The sequence below is a fragment of the Planococcus citri genome, chromosome 1 (assembly GCF_950023065.1).
Source record: "Planococcus citri chromosome 1, ihPlaCitr1.1, whole genome shotgun sequence".
NCBI lineage: Eukaryota > Metazoa > Arthropoda > Insecta > Hemiptera > Pseudococcidae > Planococcus > Planococcus citri.
The window spans coordinates 74,486,984-74,506,535 of record NC_088677.1 but is presented as its reverse complement, the minus strand read 5'-3'; the positions used below and the strand labels follow the sequence as shown (position 1 = coordinate 74,506,535).

The 19,552-nt window shown below is 34.1% G+C and overlaps 2 protein-coding genes across 4 annotated transcripts; both read right to left on the bottom strand.

Moving 5' to 3' along the window:
- Window positions 1–327: 327 nt before the first annotated feature.
- LOC135832188 (zinc finger protein on ecdysone puffs-like) lies at window positions 328–13,014 on the bottom strand. Of its 2 annotated transcripts, none has more exons than XM_065345275.1 (12): window positions 12,726–13,014; window positions 12,220–12,524; window positions 11,182–11,367; window positions 7,028–7,248; window positions 6,563–6,656; window positions 6,390–6,467; window positions 6,043–6,294; window positions 2,401–2,593; window positions 1,820–2,044; window positions 1,596–1,732; window positions 1,423–1,503; window positions 328–1,342 (listed from the first exon to the last, which is right to left on the bottom strand). In XM_065345275.1, exons 2-12 carry the CDS (start codon window positions 12,520–12,522, stop codon window positions 947–949), a joined length of 2,166 nt encoding a protein of 721 aa, XP_065201347.1. In that variant the 5' UTR covers window positions 12,523–12,524; window positions 12,726–13,014; the 3' UTR covers window positions 328–946. The 2 variants fall into 2 exon arrangements, with proteins under 2 accessions (XP_065201347.1, XP_065201357.1); XM_065345285.1 differs by having other exon boundaries at window positions 11,182–11,331; window positions 12,726–13,012.
- A 1,201-nt stretch (window positions 13,015–14,215) lies between these two features.
- On the bottom strand, window positions 14,216–18,888 carry LOC135832227 (serine/threonine-protein kinase 3/4-like). Of its 2 annotated transcripts, XM_065345362.1 has the most exons (13): window positions 18,406–18,888; window positions 18,190–18,270; window positions 17,933–18,113; window positions 17,627–17,854; window positions 17,456–17,561; window positions 17,160–17,372; window positions 16,968–17,083; window positions 16,686–16,866; window positions 16,504–16,595; window positions 16,322–16,426; window positions 16,112–16,246; window positions 15,877–16,041; window positions 14,216–15,433 (listed from the first exon to the last, which is right to left on the bottom strand). In XM_065345362.1, the coding sequence occupies exons 1-12, from the start codon at window positions 18,417–18,419 to the stop codon at window positions 15,883–15,885; spliced, it is 1,611 nt and encodes a 536-aa protein (XP_065201434.1). In that variant the 5' UTR covers window positions 18,420–18,888; the 3' UTR covers window positions 14,216–15,433; window positions 15,877–15,882. The 2 variants fall into 2 exon arrangements, with proteins under 2 accessions (XP_065201434.1, XP_065201426.1); XM_065345354.1 differs by having other exon boundaries at window positions 14,216–16,041.
- Window positions 18,889–19,552: the final 664 nt, after the last annotated feature.

Below are 19,552 nucleotides of genomic sequence, written 5' to 3'. Positions count from 1 at the left end.
GTTAAACGTTAAACTAAACCAAGGCGAAGGCAATAATTTCATATTTTTCTGAATTATTTTCACTTTTACACAAAATTAGCCTCCATATTTTTCCAATCCATTTCTAATTTCAATCCCGCCAACTATGATCATCATTAATCAATCATCTGTAATAATCGCCTTGAAATTTCTGCGACGTATCCAAACACAAACATCTCGTCTAGTGTCTCAAAGTCTCATTTCATTTTCAATATTCTGGAAGTCTGGACCATGAGCTGAGTATCATCTTTTGGTCCTTTCCCTGACAGATAACCGAATCGTTGGTACGGATTCAAAAAAATTCAATACTTCGGCAGTACTTAACTTGTATATTTTTCTAAATTACCTACTTAAATAGGAAAACAATATAGAATTACTGTGATCAACGTTTGCAACTCGGCAAAAATAAAAAACGAACAGAACAGAAAACACTAATGGAATAATAAACGAGAGTATTGTAACCTGATTGGACCTGCAGAAAACTGAAGATTTGCATAGAGCACTACGCACTATTACGATTATTAAACATGACTCAAAACCCATTCGACAAATAAAAATCTAAAATACGAAAAAATCAAATACCAAGATCACGTCTCTTACACTTACACAAGTTACAGTACACTCCAACACTCACACAACGTTCAAAAACAAAAAAAATAAATAAACAAAGCAATACAAAATCGTACAAATCATAAATGTCAAAATAAAAATGAACATTTCAATAGTTCGTGAAATGGAGAAAAATTAAAATTTAAACATATCGTAGTAATGTAATAATAGTAAAACTAGATCAAACGCAGCATAATACACAACGTCATGTACCATACATGGACGAAATGAGGGATAGATACGAGATAGTTGGTCGAATGACACACCTTAAGAGCATCCCCATACCGAAGGACCTGCGCAAATTTCACTGCTGGCAGAACTAACGGCGACCTCGACGAGCTCTCGGACCACGTCCAGCGGGCGACCTACCCGGTGGCTTTCTTCCTTGTTTTACAGGCGATGTCTGCAACGGTTCCTCCTGGACAGGCTCTTCGGCACGTTCTTCTTGCTTACCATCTTCAACTACGACTTTACTCTCTTTTACATCGTGATCTAGCTCGAGTTGCTGATCACCCACATCACTATCTTTTTCATTCTCACTTTCCGGGTTCTCCGGGTCGTATTGTTCAGATCCTGCTGTAGAGTTTGTCTCCGGCGCTGGCGCTGGCTCTGCCGCGGCCGGTGCGTCTACTTCCATCGACTCGTTTACCGTACCGTTTAGTTCTTTATCTGAGGATACAGTTTCGTCTAGTTTTAATCGTTTTGCGTTTTCGTCCTAAAAAAAAAAACCGAACGAGTAAACAATGCTGGAAGTTTCACGATTGATTGACTCAACGAGTCGTCGAAATAACTTACATTTCCTCCGGTGGCTGTTTTCTCGTCGTCATTTTTCGTCGTCGTTGACTCGTTCAATCGTCGTTTACGAACGATTTTATTCTGTAATTGAAACGATACCGTTTATTCGTCACTTCCAAAGAAATCAATTTTCTAGATGAGGACGAGAAATACAAAGCGTATACAAAACTCACCTGCGCTTTCAAAATTTTAATCGTATTATTGTAATGGACAACAGTTTGGCAATGAATTTTAATATCTTCCGGAGTAAACATGAACCGATTACACGCTCGGCATAAATGACCAGTTTTATCAACGACAAAGTTCTCTCCTGCAAAAAAAGAAAAAAAAAGGTAGAACGACGTTGGTAATGCCTTTTTTCATATGAGATATCACTATCATTCGAATGTTCTCTTACCGACTGGGATTCCCGCACTATACTTTGGCAATTTCTTCGCTTCCTCGTCGTCCTCAGCTTTACCTTCTTTATCGTTCTCATCAACATTATCTTCACCTTCGCCATCGGCAGCTGTAACGCTGTTATTTCCAACCGCATCACCTTCGACTTCTTTCGTGCCACCCTGCAGCTCTTCCAACGTCTCTCTTTTACCACTCACTTTAATATCTGCTCCTTCGGCTTCGACTAAAAAATGAAAACATTCAAAAAGACTTTTTATTAGTAATACGAACATTTCAATCTCTCAAGTTGACTAAATCGTAGATGTAAAGTAATAATGTTTCCCTGTATTATTCATACTAGATACTTCCTCTTACAAGAGTCAGGTTCTAAAAACACTTACGGATTCGGGGACCTCAAAAACATAGAAATTACGACACGATCTGTATTTGGGAAAATCTGACCTCAAAACCAAATTTGATGGGGCGTCTGAGCCCCTAAGAGGCTTCGAATCACAATCACTCGAAAGTACTCGTGTGAGTGCTCAAAATGAAGGGAATTTTTAGGAGAATATCTTCTAATTGAAACAATTTCGAACTTACTTTCATCGTTAACATCTTCGATAAAATCGGCGATATCGAATTCGGAATCTTGCAGATCAGGTCTTCGGGCATTTCTGATTTCTGCCAACTTTTTCAAATGGGCTGCCGTTAATTTATGATCATCCCATTCCAATCTGGTGTAGAATTCTTTCGAACACGCGGTGCATTTTGGGTGCAGGAATTTCTTCAATTTCTACACACGATATGGAAAAAAAAATACAAAAATGAATGTGTTAAAATATCATTACACTCATGACTTGAAAAAAAAATTAAATAAGTACAAACAGAAAATTATAATTTATTTAATTAGCAAATGATATGCAGATGATACACGTATGTGATAATGTTCGAGTAAATTCATATTTTCATAATAAAAATATCACAAAAGATTTGAACCGACTCAATTTCAATTTACCACAAAAGGGAAAGTCTGTAGGAGCAATAAAACAGCTAATACAGAGGCAAAGTTGTGGATATACACTGATAATGCATTTCGATATCTGTGACAGTTATTTGTATTCTGATGAGAAAAAAATGACTCGCCAAAACATAGCATAACTATTTTTTGTTTTTTCACTACAGGGAACGTCTGTAATATTATGAAGCATATTTACAGAAGCTGTCAGTGATTGAGAGCAATTTATCAGAAACTGAGACTATGAAACACTACTTACAAGATTTCAAACCTCAGATGATGTAAATTTTATGCATCAATTACTAGTAAAATTAATTATCACAGTCGTTTGTATTCTAAGAAACGAAGTTAATTTCTAGAACATAGCACGATTGTTTTGATTTATCACTGCAGGGAACGTCTGTAATACTATAAAGCGTATTTACAGAAGCTGTCAGTGATTTAAAGCGGTTTATCGCCAATAAAACAAATTCAAGTTACTTAATTTAATGAATTATTTATCACAGTCATTTGTATTCTAGGAAACAAAGTGAATTTCCAGAACATAGCATGACTGTTTTAATTTATCACTGCAGGGAACGTCTGTAATACTATGAATCGTAATTACAGAAGCTGTCAGTGAATTGAGGATGAGGAAAATTAAAACAGATTTAGGATAGAACACGAACCAAATAATATTACAATAAAATTGAAATAAAAAATACCAAACCGTCAAGAAGTGGAAACACCATCGTTTGTAAAAAAAAAAAAAATGAACCAGGGTTTCATTTCAATACTCTTATTTTTCTAAAGCATTCAATCCCCTTCCAAAAAATTGTCATCTGTACCCCTACTCTAAAAGAGTTTCAATGGACTTGTATTTAGGTACACTTTGAGCTCTCGCCAAGAAGGTTAAACATGCACCTAAAAATTTGAAAATTTTCTCAAGTTTTATCGAGGTCATTGACAATTTTTCTTAGGCTCAGTCATTATTATTTTTTTTTTTAAAAGGAAAAAATTGAGCAGTTTTCTAAAAATCTTATTGTATGTACCGGTTTAAATCATCTACATTTTTTCTGCAGATAAGTTCTCAGGAAGAAGAAAAAGACACCAAGCAGGATTTTTTGGCAAATGTGCAATACTAATTTTTTCCCAAATTTTGCTAAAAAAAAAACTTTTAATTGCACAACTTTATGATTTAAAAAATCAAGATTTTTTGGCAATTGAGGCAAAAAAGTGAGAATTTTGTAATTTCTGAAAAAAAAACGTATTTCTCAGCAAAAGAAAGGGTCTTTTTTTTTAGCAATCTCAGGTAAAAAAGGGACACATGAGTGTGACTTTTTGGAATTTTTTGCATTAAAAAACACAACCTTGTCACTTTTTAGCCATTCTCGTTAAAAAATAATACTTCTCCGGCAATTTAGGCGAAAAGCAAGCTTTTTTGCTACTTTTAGCAGGAAATAAGACTTCAACAACAATTTTAGCAAAAGACAAGAACCTTCTTCGCAATTTTTGGCTATTTTGAGAAAAAGCGAGAATTCTTGGCAGTAAATTTGCAAAATGCAACACTTGGACAACTTTTGCAAAAAGCAAGACTATTCGGGTATTATTGGCAAAAAGTGATAGGTAAGTACCTACTTTTAGAAAATTTTTGCCTGAAAAGCAAGACTAAGCACCTAGAAAAATTTTGCTAAACAGTGAGAATTTGTGTCAAAAAGAAAGACATCGACAATTTTTTTTTTAAATCCAACTTCTTGGTAATTTGTAAAAAAATAATTTTTGTCGAAAGAGGCCAACTATTTTGCAATTTTTTTTGGTAAAAAACGAATCATTGGCGTACCCAATTTCTGGCAAAAAAGCGCTCAACTTTTTTTTTGAAATTTTGCTAAACATGCGAGATGTTCTGTAATTTTTTTGAAAAAATCAAAACTTTTACAATTTTGGTAAAAGTTACATACTTTTTTTAATTATTTTTTTAAACGCAATTTTAGAGATTTTTCATCAGAAAAGCGAGATTTTTCGAATTTTTTGAGACGGGGGAGAATGAGGGTTTTTCAATTTGGGGGGGGGAGAACAACAATTTTTATAAATTTTTAGGGAAAAACGAGCTTTTTTTGGCAATTTTGAAAAAGGTAGAATTGGTTATTTTTGCATTTCAGCATTTTTGACACAAAGCGAGGTATTTTTTTTCTTCCCAATTTAGGACCGAGATTTTGAAAAATTCGAAAACTTGAAAAAAAGGTAACTTTAGTAACCAAAAATTTGAAATCAGTAACCAGTGACTTTAGTAACTTGGTTACTTAAAAAGTAACCGAGTACAAGCCCTGCAAAATGAGAAACATCCCGTCAATTTTTAAGAAACTTTAATGCAGCAGTAACACATGAGCAATTCAGGCCTCGACCCACTCAATTTTTTTGAAAAAAAAAAAAAAATAATAATACGTAACCAAAAAAGTTTGAAAAAGCAACCTAAGTGACAAAAAAAAAAAAATACAATACGTGGGCTAAACATCTCAATGGAGCAAAACAATCACAAAAAAATATTTTAAAAAGTTTTTCAAGGCAATTAATGGTAATTTTTATCAACTTCTTGAAAATTTCTAGAAAAAAATGATGCGTACTTTTTCGAAATTTTTGGTCTCAAATGTGACTCAATTGCAACTTCTTGATGAAAAAGTAGGTGCAATTGACTTTTGTTTGGAAAACGTTGACAAAAAGTGAAAGACGTTGACAATTTTGTAAAAAAAAATGAAGCTTTTTTGGCTACAAAGCGACACATTCGAAATTTTTTGCAAGAAGCGATAATTTTTAGCAGAATAAAAAAAAGTGAATTCTATTGTGAAATATTCACTTGTTGATATTATCAACATTTTTTTTTTCTAAAAAAGTGGGACTAATTAGGTATACGATAATTTGGAAAAATTGATTTTTTGAAAAAAAATGTCATAAAGTAACTCTGGCAACCAGAATTTAACTATTTAGTAAGTTTAGTAACCTGATTACTTTCCCTGGCAACTCCGAATTTTCATAAGATTCGAGAGAATTTCTCATCAAAACATAAAGCCTGCGTTAAATTTTGAAATAAAAGCCCCCTTCAAAAATTAAATTCCTACTCCGAAGATAATCTTATGTAATTTACCCTGCCCATCGTACAAATTTCAACACTCAGCGATTACGATCGTTACATTATCGATTAAATGCGCAAATTCTATAACTTTTCCAACATAATAGACATTTTCAGTGCATACCTGATGTTTTTCATTTTTCCTATGAGCCGGTAACATTCCGAGGAAGCTCAAATCGCACATAGTACAGAATCCTCTCTGCTGCGTTTTCATGTTGCTTTTGCCTTTACGCTGCGCTCGTTGTATATCATTCTCCCTCTGCTGCTCAGTGACACGCATGTCGTGACGTAACAAATCCACCTTCAACTTATAACTTTGATCCAACTCTTCTACCATCATCTTATGCGGCCTACCTTCTAAATGCTTCTCGAAAGACTGCGCAATACACAGAAGGAAAAAAAATAGTCTAATTAGCAAAAATAAGGTAGTGCGCAAATGAGACACGACGATTATGGATATGGAAACCTTACCGAATCATCCCACATATGTTTACGACAAATATGACAGAATAACAGCGCCGGAGGTACTTCACTGTAGCTCGTTTTAATCTGTGGGCAAAAAGATAACATTTGTTAGAACATAATTTCTTACGTTTTTGGATAAAAATCTTCATTATTTGAGATTTTAATTCTTCTAAACATACCTCTTCTGTTTTTTTCGAGTCTTCGTCTTTTTTAGCAGTTTCGGGTTTCTTTTCATTCGCAGCCTTCTTTCCTTTTTTCTTCCCTTTGCCCGCACTATAAATAAAAATGTTTACAGCTTATGAGTGTATCTTGCATCAGAGCACGATTTTATCCGTTGAAAAAAAAAACTCGACCACATCTGGAGACCAGAATAGGAACTACCCATTCAACTCAACTCCTCACAGAGATAGAAATATTCAAACAGACGCTATCCGATCTGTATTCACCCCCATTCGGTCATCGAGGAAGCACTCGAATAAAATAGGGGACTGATAAATTAAAAAAATCGAAAAAAAAACCTTAACGCTTTGTTTGATGGAAACTGAATGGTTATTAAAACCATTCAAAATTGAACATGGGGGTAAGAACCCGAGGCACAGAACGGTTCGATTGAGTGGAGAGGAAGAAAAAAAGGTGATGCTTACCTCACGGGTTGCTCTAGTTTATCTGCGTTATCGACTTTGACTTCTTCCTTAATATCTGTCGTAGAAACGGTAGAAGTAGTTACAGAAGAAGCGGTAGCAGAACCGATAGTAGTAGTATCCTTTTTCTCTTGTACATTTTTCGCGTCACCAGCGGATTTCTTATCAGACTGATCAGGTTTTTTCAAACCAGCATTCTTGCGATCGTTTCCGAAACGTTTGTTCTGAATTACAGGGATAGATACGAAATAGATATTGTAAATTACCAACTCGTCTATAAAAACGTGTTGCATCGAAGTGGGTACGACGAGTACAAGAAAAATAATAGTATACAAAAAAGCGCAGAATATCAGAAATCTGATAAAATTAAATTACAACATTATCATCTGGCGTGTTTGGATAACACACGACGATGTGAAGATGAAGACTCGAATCATCAGAAATCTATTTGTGCTACTGGATTCTTTGAAATCTTCTCGGGGGTAGATTTGTATGTCAACGATTTGAAATCTATAATACTCTAGGACAAAATTTATGCGGTCTAAATCCAACGAAAGTTCATCTGTTGCCTTTTTTTCAATTAGAATCAAGGAGTATGAAATAAAATCGATTCATTGGGGAAGGGGGAGGGTTCTACGAGGTAGTGATATTGAATCGAAATACGTACAGTGTTGGTAATTCTATAAAATAATAAACCAAAAAAGAAAAGAAAAAAATTACATCTTGGTTGAAAAGTAAGAAAACTTAAATATAAAAATATGTAGGTATAATAAAAAATTCAGACTAAATGTAAGGTTCAAACATCGGTACGATGATTTTGTTCATTAAAAAACACCAAAATTGAAGGAAATTATACAGCGAAATGAAGTAAAAATTGAATTTTACCTCTAATTAATAATATTCATCAACCAATTGAATCATCACCGGCGATGAAACTCAAAAATACAGAATAATCAGGCATGAAATCCACTATTTAATTTTTTTTAGAGCAAAGTACATGAATATATTATGTTAGTCAGGGAGCTGCAATAATTTTTTTTAGAGCAAAGTACATGAATATATTATTATGTTAGTCAGGGAGCCCGCATAGGGATCTATTGCAGCTCCCCCCCTCCCCGGTCGATCCTCCGGGACAAATTTTTTCTTAAAGCGTTCAAAGGTAGATCGAATGATTGGGCAAAAATTTCACCTGTCAAAATTTCAAGTGCTTAAGTGCCTTTTTTGATTTCTGGTGAATTTTTGAAAATCAAATTAAGGCCAAAAATGAGGGAAAAAAATCAAAATTTTACCAAATTGACCAAGATAGCTGAAATTTATGGTATACCTCATTTTCGACACGCCAAATCGATTGGAAACTGTTTCAACCCGTTTTGAGCAGTTCTGGAGCCTCCAGCATATTTTTGAAACTCGGAAAGCCGAAATTCATTCTGCAAACTAATTTCGATACGCCACGAAGTCGACTGCAGGTGAACTTCAAGTCGTTTTGGAGCCTCCAGCGACCTTTTGAAAATTACTGGAGCCTCCAGTAAATTTTCGAAACTCATTTTCCAAAGGAAAACAGACATTCATTCTGCAAACTAATTTCGATACGCCACAAAGTCGACTGCAGGTGGATTTCCAGTCGTTTTGGAGCCTCCAGCGACTTTTTGAAAATTACTGGAGCCTCCAGTAGATTTTTCAAACTTGAAATGGAGATGGAAAGCCGAAATTGATTCTGTAAACTAATTTCGATACGCCACAAAGTCGACTGCAGGTGGATTTCAAGTCGTTTTGGAGCCTCCAGCGACTTTTTGAAAATTACTGGAGCCTCCAGTAGATTTTTCAAACTTGAAATGGAGATGGAAAGCCGAAATTGATTCTGTAAACTAATTTCGATACGCCACAAAGTCGACTGCAGGTGGATTTCAAGTCGTTTTGGAGCCTCCGGCGACTTTTTGAAAATTACTGGAGCCTCCAGTAGATTTTTCAAACTTGAAATGGAGATGGAAAGCCGAAATTGATTCTGTAAACTAATTTCAATAAGCTACGAAGTCCACTGCTGGTGGGTTTAAAGTCGTTTTGGAGCCTCCAGCGACTTTTTGAAAAAAAAAGTAGCTGGAAGCTTCAAAACGACTTGAAATTCACCTGCAGTCCACTTCATATCGTATTGAAATCAGTTTGCGAAGTAAATTTCAGCTTGCTAACTCCATTTTATAAAATATTGTGGGAATTTCAAGTTTCAAAAATCTGGTGACTCCAGTAATTTTCAAAAAGTCGCTGGAGGCTCCAAAACGACTTGAAATTCACCTGCAGTCGACTTCGTAGCGTATTGAAATTAGTTCGCAGAATAAATTTCGGCTTTCCATCTTCATTTCATGAAATTTTGGGAAATTTCTAGTTTCAAAAATCTGCTGGAGGCTCCAGAACTGCTCAAAACGGGTTGAAACAGTTTCCAATCGATTTGGCGTGTCGAAAATGGGATATATCCCAAATTTCAGCTTTCTTGGTCAATTTGGTAAAATTTTAATTTTTTCCTCATTTTTGGCCTAAATTTGATTTTTAAAAATTCACCAAAAAATCGAAAAAGGCACTTTACGACTGAAAATTCTGACAAGTGATACATTTTTGCCTGATCTTTCGTTCTACCTTCGTACTGTTTAGAAAATATCGGCTCCATTCAATCACGTCGTCTTACATTTTAATGTTTAACAGTTGATTTTTAATTTTTTTTTAAAATGACGATTCTGAAGAATTTTCATGAAAAATATTGATCATTACCTAAAATTTTGCATTTTTTCTTTTATACGCGACCAAACCTTTGAAAAATTTGGCCATTTTCGCCGAAATAGTGACAAAAGTGACTTGCAAGTGAAATAGTGATTAACTCACTTTTCAAGTGACCGAATTTCATGCCTGAATAATTGGATGAACTAACATTCGATACAATTCATAAATTGTACAATACGACAATTTCCAGCTATTCGTAAAAAAAAATTATAATGCAATTTCGAAGAATGATCGTTCGATTAGAACTTAAACTTGATGCAAATATTCTCAGTCATTTCCACTAAAAATATTTCAAATTTCAATAACACGAAACAAAACGTGAAAATGGACGATTGAGAGGAAATCACACCAGTAAAATGGCAAAACAGTAAAAAAAAAATAATTAAATATTAACTACGAATTAAAGAAAGGAGGGCGTTTTACGGCAAACGATTCGTATCACCGTAGTTATTTATCCTCTAGAAAATAAAACGAGCATCAGAAAGACACGAATGTTACAATATGAATAATACGGTTTCAAAATGGTGTTAATTTAACTCACTGAAATGAAATTCTCAAAATCAATTCCATTTCAACAGGGAAAAGGACGGTTACAAAGTGCAATATCCAAACGTTCTAGCTAACTAATTAAAATATCGATTACGAAGATTGGTATAAATTTTAGAAATTAGATATTCTTCGATCGTTAGTTAGCGTTAATATCTTGAAACTGATATTGAAACGAAATTTTCACTCTATTAAATATTTGAAAGCTAATAACGCAGAACTCGTTGGCAAAATGCAAATTATACATTTGCATCGAAACTAAAACAAACGAAGCTTTTTATCTGATACAATATCGCACTCACATGAGGCCGAATTATCTGCAATATTTCACGGTTCGATTCACCTGTCAGAAGAGCAATTTTGAACGAGGGCCCAAGCTGGACAAAACACAAAACGAAATAGTATCGTCGTTATGAAACACTTGACGTGTTTGCAGCTCGAACAATGAATCATTTTCACATAAACTTGAACACGATGAATGAAAATCTTAAAGATAATAATAAAAATCGATAGAAAAATAACATATAAAATAGGGTCAGAAGGAGATAAAAACATAAGTAGATAGGACAAGGCAACAGATCACACATTGATCGACCGCAATTAAAAATTTAATCGTTACTTATTACGTATCAGAACGATCGCATTTTCGTGACAGAAAAGTTCACCGAATTTCAAAATGTAATGCGAAGCGAAACCACGAACGAAATCGAAAAACTGGATATCTTCGAAGATTCACATTTTCAAAAATAGAAATCCGTACTCATACAAACTCACACATCACAGGCATATATTCGAAAGCTGAAAAATGAAAGTTTACACAAAGCTAAACGAATGTTGAGTAATACCTTATTGTTTTGGTTCTTGAAATCATCTCGTTTTTGAACTTTGCCTTGATTAGGTCTTCCATGATTGAAACGGTCACGATTGTAAGATTGATTGCCTCCAAAACCTGATCTCGAGTTCGACATGTTGCCAAGACTGAGCAGAGAAGGCGGCTGAAAAGAATTCATCCTCTTTAGAGCATTCTTATCCTAAAAGTATTCGTGGAAATTTAGCACAAATATCGTAAAATACATCGAAATGTGTCAGTATTTCGTTATCAGGCCAACGATGTTCGAGTAATGCAAATTTCCATTATAAAATGCATTATAGAAACATGTGCATTAACTCGATTTCAATTTACCACAATAAGGAAAGTCCGTAAAAGCATTACAGAGCTAATACAGAGGCAAAGTTGTGGACTAATTCATTTCGTTTCTGATTTATGTTACAGTCATTTGTACTCTAGTGAAAACAATCGAATCACTAAAACATAGCATAACTGTGTTACTTTCTCACTGCAGGGAACGTCTGTAATATTATGAAACGTATTTACAGAAGCTGTCAGTGAATATAAATTAATTTCAATAATATTTAGCAATCACGCCGTGGTTTAAATTACGCTCAAATTATTCAGGGAAGGTTGAGTGGAAAATATTAATTTCACTGATATAAGCATCCATTTCATAAGCTGTTACAGTGGTTTGTATTCTAGGGAACGATTTCAGACCTCTAAAACATAGCACAACTGTTTTGTTTTTTCACTGCAGGGAACGTCTGTAATACTATAAAGCGTATTTACAGAAGCTGTCAGTGAATTTTTGCTAAGTATCTTTCAGCTTACATAGAATTAAAAACACGTCAAAAAATACTGATTATAACGATACTACACTAGAATGTCTCAATTGCGTGAATTTCACGAACGTAGAATACAAAACACAAAGTTCACAAAACGTAGATTGATATTTCTTTATCACTGCAGGGAACGTCCATCGTATTATAAAACATACGATGGAAGCTGTCAGTGAATTCTAGAAATGTATTCGTCACGTAGGTATATTTACCTGCGATAGATTATTCAGCTGCGACGGGGATAACAAGTTGTTGAGTAAATTACTGGCCAGAGCTAGCTGAGCTTGAGGATCATTCACGATATTCCTGCCCATCGAATTATACGATGAGGCGTTGTTGTTACTAGTAGATAACCACGGGTTGACTTGGTTGACTTGATTCATTAATCCTCCGCCCGAATAATTATTCGGTTTGCCTCCAGATAAACGATTCCTATTCTGATTCTGCATCATGGGTTTCTTCTGATTACCGAAGCCGAAACGGTTCGCGTTCATATTACCTTGACGGCCTGCCATCCCTGGGTAAAATTAAAATCAATTAATACGCGATGCGATGCGACAGGTGGCTTAAAATATGAAGAACATGTCGATAAAAAAAAGTTTTGAAAAGAAGTAAACGACGGTGAAGGTACCGGCGTTACGGGAGGTTATCAATAGCCTTGTTAGAAATCAGAATAACGCTTGAATTAAAATATTAGGTAAGTCTAAGTATGATTTACTTGCGAGAGGTTTCGTATCAACGCGAAGGAAGTTGAAGTTCCGAAGCGAATACCAAGTTGATAATCAAGAATACTTCGATTAAAAATTTAAATTATTCGCTGAACTGAAGTCACTACGGGAGTAATCAAAATTTGAAATTATACGCAAATCACTGAATTTAAAACAAAATGGAGGAAAGTACACAGCATTCACAGTCACAGTCGTCACAGCAATTTTATTTGACCAAATCCCACAAAACTTCAAATCAAATGAGAAATATGAATGAATGAAATGAAAATGAATGAACCAATAATGAACAGGAGCGTCTCCGTCTATTTTCCTACAGACAGATGGCATGTTGGGGTGGCGGGGGATCAAAGCTTTTTTGTCGCAACAAGGGCGCCATCTGAGCGGCTCGGTATGGAAGTAATATTCATGTCAAGGGCTGTGATTGGTCGATTCAAATCTCGCGGCTATATTGTTATCAATATTTTTATTTTTTTATTTTTTATCAAGACTCTAGAGCAAGAGAAAACGCAAAACTCGCAAAACTGAACAAAATACTGGAGAAATGAGAAAACCATGAATGAATTTCGCTATTTGTTGAGAATCGATCGCCAATTGCATAATGTATTAGTGGTAATTTCATCATCTGACTACTTTTAATCGCAGCTGACCAATCATTTGTATCATTGATCTCTTTAGCGTCAAATATCTATCATGATTTGTTCAAGTTTCACACATCGAAGCCGGACTGTTATAAATCACTTATTACAAAAGAATGTTTTCAATAAACCCATTCGAAATTTTAGCACATCTCATAATTGTCTCGCTGGCGTAAAAAAGCGCATAGATACTAGTTCTACTTTTATTTCGGATGAATTTTCTGTTCCACCTCGCGATGTCAGTGATGAAGGTGAGCAGTTCCGGTATTTGCTTCGGAATTCGAGTTTCATCAATGTAAGTGATTTTCCAGAAAATCTTGTTTTCAATATTTCTCCATGTAAATATCTTATAAACATTCCAGATAGGTGATCCGGAAAATAAAATAGTCAAAGGAAAAATATTTCATTCGGTGAAAGATGATTTATATGTAGATTTTGGGTGGAAATTTTACTGCGTATGTCCAAGACCATCGAAAAACGGACAGTATGTAAAATTTTGACATTTGTTGCGTTATGGTTTACAATTATATGCATCTTTTTATCGTGTATGTTTCATTTTACAGTTTATATGCTAGAGGGAGCACAGTTTTACTGAAGATAAAAAGTTTGGAAATGTCAACAAAGTTCCTCGGTGCTGAGAAAGATTTGACTTTATTAGAAGCTGACGCATCGATTGTTAGATTAATTTACTCTCCAGTGAAATCCGATTGAAGTCTTTTTATTCAAAATGAGTTCAGTAATTAGAACGTACATTCGGAAAAACTAATATGAAACAAATCCGAGTCGCTATAGTGTTCCTGATTAGAAACGTTTCATTAAAATACGAAAAAACTGTAAATTCTAAATGAAAACCATTGTCAGTTTTTTAATTTTTATAAATATTGTTGTTAACACTATCTAATAACATGTTATTTGTCAGTCAATATAAATCTTTTAAAAAACCGAAAAAAAAAATTGTTGTAAAACAAAAAAATACGCGAATAATTGGTAATTACAGCGTCTAATAATATATAAAAATATGATTTTCTAGGCACTTTTCAATCGATGTTTTAAAATACACAATATAAATAATTACAGTGGTATGAGTAACACTGCATTGAAATGTTATTGCTGTTTTCAGTTGATGGGGTTACATCAAATAGTTAGGGGATCTAAATGATTTCACAAAATAATAACATAATATAGGTATCAGAATCAGAATAACAGGCGTAACTTTACGAACACCATAACAACCATTTTTGAACACACTACAAAACGTTCGTGTAACGTTCAACAAGTAAAAAAGAGTTCTACTCAATTAATCGAAACAGACGTACAACGAAAAAATTTTAAAATAAAATAAATACTAAGTATATTTTAAAAATAAATCAGTTTCTGACTTTTTTTTTCATCACAGTTTTCGTTGAGCGTAACAGGAACTGCCATTTTACATTATCAGATCAAAATCGTTCACGATGTCTATTTGAAATTATTAATTTCAAAAAAATATTATCTTTATCTAAATATCAGAAAATGCATTTCTTTTTTAAAACTACAAATAACGACTAAAATATTTGATTTTCGTAGAAGAGCACGACCTTAATTTTTCCAAGTGCAAAATTAAAAACATATCAAATTTTAAATCCAAAGCCTAGAAAAAATTTTTTCAAAAACTTTGCATTATAAAACACACAAACCCTTTCAAACGTTAAAAATTCGAATATAAAACTAGAAAAAAAGAACATTCGTAGAAGATACCCTGTAATTAAACGAGAATAACCTACGTGAAGTGGAACACAAGAATAATGTTCCATTTACGTACTTCAACCTGTTTTTACCTACAACGCGAGCTAGTTAAAATTAATTTCACGAACAATAGTCAAAATTTGATTACTAAGTATATGAAATATTTAAATGGTAAACAAATAAAAAAATTTTGCTTTTCACTTCATGCAGAATATTCCTGAAAGTTACGCCTTTCAGAACATATCAAACAATACTACAACAATAATGATAATCGTGGAAAAATAATGAGAAAGAAGGAAAACAAACGAAAAAACAATGTTAATAAGGAGAGAGAAATAAGGCTTTTGACGTATTGCGGGTTGCATATCGGTTTGCCTGAACTTTATCGGTTTGGTGGGCATTCTTATCAGTGAGTATCAAAATTTCATATTTTGAGCAATTTTCACAAGGTTTTTTTGAAATTTATAGCTTTTATTTAGTTTTTCCATCAATTTTAAACACTGTTGAATCCTGTGATGGAAAAAGATCCGCTCTTTGTCGAGGTTCAAAGACGTTTTGTCAACTTCTTTAAAACTCGACGAAGAGAGGATCTTTTTCCATTACAGGGTTTAACAGTGTTTAAAATTGAAGAAAAAACTAAATAAAAGCTATACATTTCAAAAACACCTTATGAAAATTGCTCAAAATATGACATTTTGATACTCACTGATAAGAATGCCCACCAAACCGATAAAGTTCAGGCAAACCGATATGCAACCCGCAATACGTCAAAAGCCTTATACGATTATTAAAAATTCTGCTGGCGTTTTCTTTTTAAATCTATAGCGTCTAGAATAGGCTGTCGTTTAGTTTGATACCTTTTACGAAGTTCTTCAATTTCTCTTTCCATTTCAGAATCTAATGTACTCATTCGTTGCTGAAGTTCATCATAACTTAGAAACTTCAACTGAAAATAATGACAAAAATTATACAACGCTAGATGCAATTAGGACTAAAAAAGATTCTGTAAGACTTACAAATTCAAAATCTCCTTCTACAATAGCTGAGCGAAATTTATTATGAACGGCTAGTTCAGGTTTTACTTCTTCGTTGCCAGGTTTCGGTGGTGGTAGAGGTGGTTGCTCAATCAATCTTGGCGGTACTACGTATTCCTATGAGAGAAATGAAACAGATTATCTAAAGCTGTTCGATAAATGAAATTACATATTTTTTGATGGCTTACGTACCGCAACAGGAGGTTGTTGAATAGGTGGTAGCACATTCATTGAATTCATATTAATTAGTGGTGACTGGCTTTTAAAAAATAAAGTGGACGGTAACTGTCTTGAATCCTGATTTTAAAAATAACTTGCGTTCATTATACCGATACAGCCTAAGACTAAAATACACTGAAGGCAAGCAAAAATACCTTATAATTATTTTCTGATTCTTTTTTCTCAAAATGGTCCATAAAAGGTGGGCGATATTTTTTCCCATAGTCAGCAGAACCAGTATCATGTCCTGAATATTAAACATGAGAAAGTCTCAAATAAGTACTTATATGCACCAACAAAAAAAAGTATTTAAGAAAATGTAAGAAAATAATAGTACTTTTCATAGTTGCATCGTCATCTGTACCATCACTGTTAATTACCATCGTATTTAAATCTTCAGTCAAGGTACTCATTTTGGTCGTCAAACTGCCAGCACCCCGTAACATTTCCGGCACCAAAGTTTTATCATTATCTTCATAGTCGCCTCGCATCAGCGTTTTGGATGCAGCGTCATCAATCTAATGAACCAATTTTAAGCAAACATTGAAAATTTATAATAATTGATGAACAAACCTTTCACCTTAAATTACTCGATAGAGGAGGATCTAATTTGTCATACCAAAGCGAGATTTTTTCTGTTATTGTTCATATTAGCGGCAGCGTAATTTAGATTCTCCCTGATTTCTCTAGCTTCCAATATCATTTGACTAAGTATAGAACACGGTTTGGCATTTTCTGTAGGCATACATATAAACTGATTACATCATTTCGAAGCAAAAAATATGAAGAAAATGATGAAAAATTTACGCACTAATAAAATCGTGTTGCAGCATATCACTAGCTGAAGCTCTTTCCTCGGGATTTTTCACCAAGCAACGATTAACAAAATCAACGAATTCGGGAGACCATTTATCTGATTCTCTCAAAGAAGGAGGCGGTTTCGTTGGTATCATAAATATGGCTCTCATCGGATGAATATCACCATAAGGGGGTTTCCCTTCAGCCATTTCTAAAGCAGTTATACCTAAACAGAATAGAAATGAAACATATGTATAAAATCAATTTTATCAAACATGGAAATTTTGTACGACATCACGAAGTACCCACCAAGACTCCAAATGTCAGCAACACAGTCGTATCCTATCTCTTGAATTACTTCCGGAGCCATCCAAAACGGAGTACCAATAACGGTATTTCGTTTAGCCATGGTATCCTGAAAAAAGTGGGTACTCGTTATTATATGTCATAAAACAAAGATCACTCATATAATTCAAATACCGTTAATTGCCCAGCAACGCCAAAATCAGCCAATTTAGCATGACCTTCGGTGTTCAGTAAAATATTTCCTGCTTTTATGTCTCTATGGATTTTTCTTCTCAAGTGTAAATATTCTAGGCCTTTCAAGGTATCCGATAAAATTGTAGCGATTTCATCCTCTGACAGTGTTTTCTTACGAAGTCTCATTATATCAGAAACCGAGCCAGCGCCGCAATATTCCATCACGATCTGTAGACGACAAGGCAAATGAAGTTACACGGTTCAGTTCAGATTTATTCAAACAAACTTGTACTTTTCTATAATTACCCATAAGTCCGTATTTTTGAAATAAGAACCGTAATACTTCACGACATAAGGACTATCACATTGCTGCATTATGGAGATTTCTTTTATTATTTCATGCAATTCTGTATCCACTGGTACTTGCTTGATAGCAAGCACCTGGCCAGACTCTTTGTGTAGAGCTTTGTAAACGCTTCCATAAGATCTAAAAATGGAAAAATGTTGACGAAGTTTTAATTTCTGAGATGTATTGTGTTTGTTGGTGGTTTATCATTCATTACCCCTCTCCTAGCTTGCAAATGATATCGAAAACTTCTTCAGGTTGTCTGGTTAAACTTTCTTCAGATAGTTTCTTCAGTTCGCTGAAATAATCAGAACAGTGGTGTTAGTAACAAGCAAGGTTACTGCAGAAGGTGCAAATGAGGTGTGTGGCATCAAGTGCACAAATTCATATTACAAATAAGCATTATTCTAAATGTAATAAGCTTGTATATTACCTTTTTGATGACATGATGAAACAATAACGATTTTCGAATATAGCCAATAATATGAAATTGAAAGTTCGAGATTTGAGACGAATATCATGGACGATTGACTGAACATCAAAAATAGGGTAAAACTTTTTCTGTCTTTTTCAAAGACGATGAAACACTATTTCACTCACATTGGAAAACAGAATCACAATGTAAAACACGAGAGCTTGACAATTTTTCTTGTATTCGAGTAATAGTTGAGTTTAATACTTTTTTTGTTGTTTATAGTAACGCATTCTCAACAATGAACAAGTCCAGAATGTGAATATTCATTCACTGCAAAATGCAAATCAACGTTATGTATTTTGCATTCATTGGCTCTTCACTATACATTTCAGATATGTCTAAATTAATAACTTTTTCATTTCTATAATGAATTTATCTATTAGAGCAGAAATTTTCATTTTATGATTTTACAAGTCCAGTGTTTATCAGTAATCAGTATAATTATTTGTTTACTTTTTGAGAATCATGTCGAGATGCAGCCTAACGGGGTGGGGGTAGGGTTTGTTAAAATGCGCAGCGTTCATTCATTTTCATTATCAATTTTCATTCATTCCAGATCCAGACTCAACACTCAACTCATGTTTCAAACTTTTCTCTCCATCTCCAATTTTTAGGCGATTGTTAAAAACTGGTTGCTAAATGCGAACCAATGAACTGGTTTCAAAATGTGATTAGACAAATTGTGTAAGTAATTTTTCACCCTCTACAACACTTTTATTTCAAGCTTTTTTCTCTATCTACAATTTTTGGGTATTTTTTGCCAACTGGTTGCAAATTGATGAACCGGTTTCAAAAATTCATATCACGTTTTTGTCGCCTTAGTGTGTAGAATACATTGCGCCAATAAAAACCAGTTTGAATTTTTGGACCAAACCGGTTTTTCAGTTTGTACTTTTGTAGACACCCTGTGCATGGGCCTGAAATTTTCAAGGCTGGTTTTGATTTGAAAGCCCTTATTTTTTCCTACTCAACGCTGCTTCATTCATCTCGCTAGCTCTTTCCACTTGGAAATAAAAGCCACCGAGCACTACTTTTGTATCATACTGTATATTCAGTCGCTGATGAAGTAAAATGAAACTGAGAGTGGAAGAATACCCTACAAGGC